A 2077-nucleotide genomic window follows, 5' to 3' on the forward strand; every position below is an offset into this window, starting at 1 on the left:
CCCTGACAAATATTTTTTTTCAAATTCAGAGGGTATAATTCTGTAAAAATTCATTTTTAAGTGTGGCCGGTAGAATTTCAATTCATCTACCTAAGGAAACTTATATGTTCCTGGATAATTAAGGAGTCTAAAGGAGTAATAGAATAATTATATTAAAAATCAAAAGATATTTTAATTATTGAAAAAAGTTTAATTAAAAATCTACAAACAGAATAATAAAACAGAAAAGTATACTATATATATATGTCAATTTACATTTAGCCTATTCAAACTGCAAGTGTAATTAATTATGAACTCAAATTTAAAAATGCAATAGTTAGGGAAATAGCAATAATTTATTTTACTAAAATGGTAATGAGTATCCATACCATGTTGATGCTGAACAACGCTGTGATGGTTAATTTTATGTCTCAGTGTGGCTAGACTGTGGTGGCTGGTATTTGGTCAAACACTAGTCTAGATATTGTTGCAAAGGTGTTTTTTAGATGTGATTAACATTTACAGTCAGTTGACTTTAAGTAAAGCAGATTACCCTCTGCAGTGTGGGTGGGCTACATCCAACCAGTCAAAGGCAGACAGATTTCCCAAAGAAGGAATTCTGCCATTAGACTGCAATGTAGATATTCTGCCTGATTTCCCAATGTCAGACTTAAGAAGGCAGCAGCAAGTCCTGAACCTCCATCCTGCCAGCAGGCCCTATAGATTTTGGACTTGCTAACCACCAAAATCATGTAAGCCAATTCCTTAAATTTCTCCTCTATCTGTCTTTACCCATACCCTACTTCCTTACTTGTTGCTTCTGTTTCTCTGGAAAACCTTGAGTAACACAAGCAGATTTGAAATATAAAATCACTTGGCTTCTCTTTTAAGATCCCTTCACTATGTGGAAATTCCTAGATATTTGGCAGTATATACAGTGTAACTCTCAATCATGTTAAAAAACATTTACATTTTACAATCATGTAAAAATACATTTACAGCATAAAAATATTATGTTTTTTAATATTACAGCTGAGGGAAATTGGTGGTTGCTTTAGTTGAGAAGTAAAAGATCTAGATCATTTATTTAGTACATAGAAGTCAACAATTTAACATAAGTGATTTAAAAAACTGAATTAGTTGAATAATCTGTTTTGTTTGTTTCTTTTTCTTCTTCTTTTTTTCTGTTTGTCTTCAGACCAAAAAAAAAAAAAAGTCAGAATGCACCAGTTCTTTGGTTTGTAGACATGTTGTTAATTACACTACAGATAATTTTGTACAGGACTTTAGAAGGTATACATGCATCCTGTTATGTATACAAGGTATATTTAAAAATAAAATCTCCTAAAAGAGATTAAAATTTCCTAACTCTACCTTTTTAAGTTTAACTGTTCTCATCAATTTCCCCAACTATTGACTATGACCATAATATAACATTACAGGCTATTTGAAACTTTCCTTAATAGCATTTTGTTTCTGAATAATGTTGAGGGAACTCTTAAAGAGAACTACTGGCATTTAAGGAAAATACCTAATATCTGAAATATTTAATTCTTTAAGTGTACTCTAACTAAAATGACAATCTAGAATATTAGATAACAAGACTCTTGATACATGCAAAATAATTTTTATTTTTTTTATTTTTTATTTTTTTCAAAATAATTTTTAAATCACTTAAGTTTTGCTTTTTTTTTATTGCTACCCTTCTATATTATAGTACATCTTTTGAATTAAAAACACATCAAATTTAGATAACAGGTAAAGCATTTAGAAGCCTTAGTAATTAAACAGATAAGAGTTACATTTAACCATAATCTATTTCTTTATTGTCATGTTGGAGAATTTCTCTTGTACATCAAAGACAATTAAAATATTGTCAGAAGAACAGAAATTAGGTACAATGGATTACATGCTATCAGCTGACGTGTCCCTGATGGGTTCCAATTTGGATATCCTGTCAATAAAAACAACATTTAAGAGCTCAATTTAGTTTCAAGGAAAGGAAGTAATTGAATAAATACTGAAAGATTTTGATACGTACTTTGAGATTTATCACGTTCTTTATTACCTAAAATAGAAAAAAAAAAAGTATACATTA

General features: G+C 29.5%; 1 protein-coding gene across 1 annotated transcript in view; it reads right to left on the bottom strand.

Annotated features, from left to right (window-relative positions):
* Positions 1-1777: 1777 nt before the first annotated feature.
* The window catches only part of GLIPR1L1 (GLI pathogenesis-related 1 like 1), a 42725-nt gene continuing 42425 nt past the window's right edge, over positions 1778-2077 (bottom strand). Inside the window, exons 5-6 of the mRNA XM_010828887.1 lie at positions 2021-2047; positions 1778-1933 (exon numbers count right to left, since the gene is read on the bottom strand). Of these exons, the coding sequence (XP_010827189.1) occupies positions 1845-1933; positions 2021-2047 (116 nt within the window). The 3' untranslated portion in view covers positions 1778-1844. The remainder of the gene's footprint in view (positions 1934-2020; positions 2048-2077) is intronic.

Source organism: Bison bison, unplaced genomic scaffold (assembly GCF_000754665.1).
Source record: "Bison bison bison isolate TAMUID 2011002044 unplaced genomic scaffold, Bison_UMD1.0 scf7180017864497, whole genome shotgun sequence".
NCBI lineage: Eukaryota > Metazoa > Chordata > Mammalia > Artiodactyla > Bovidae > Bison > Bison bison.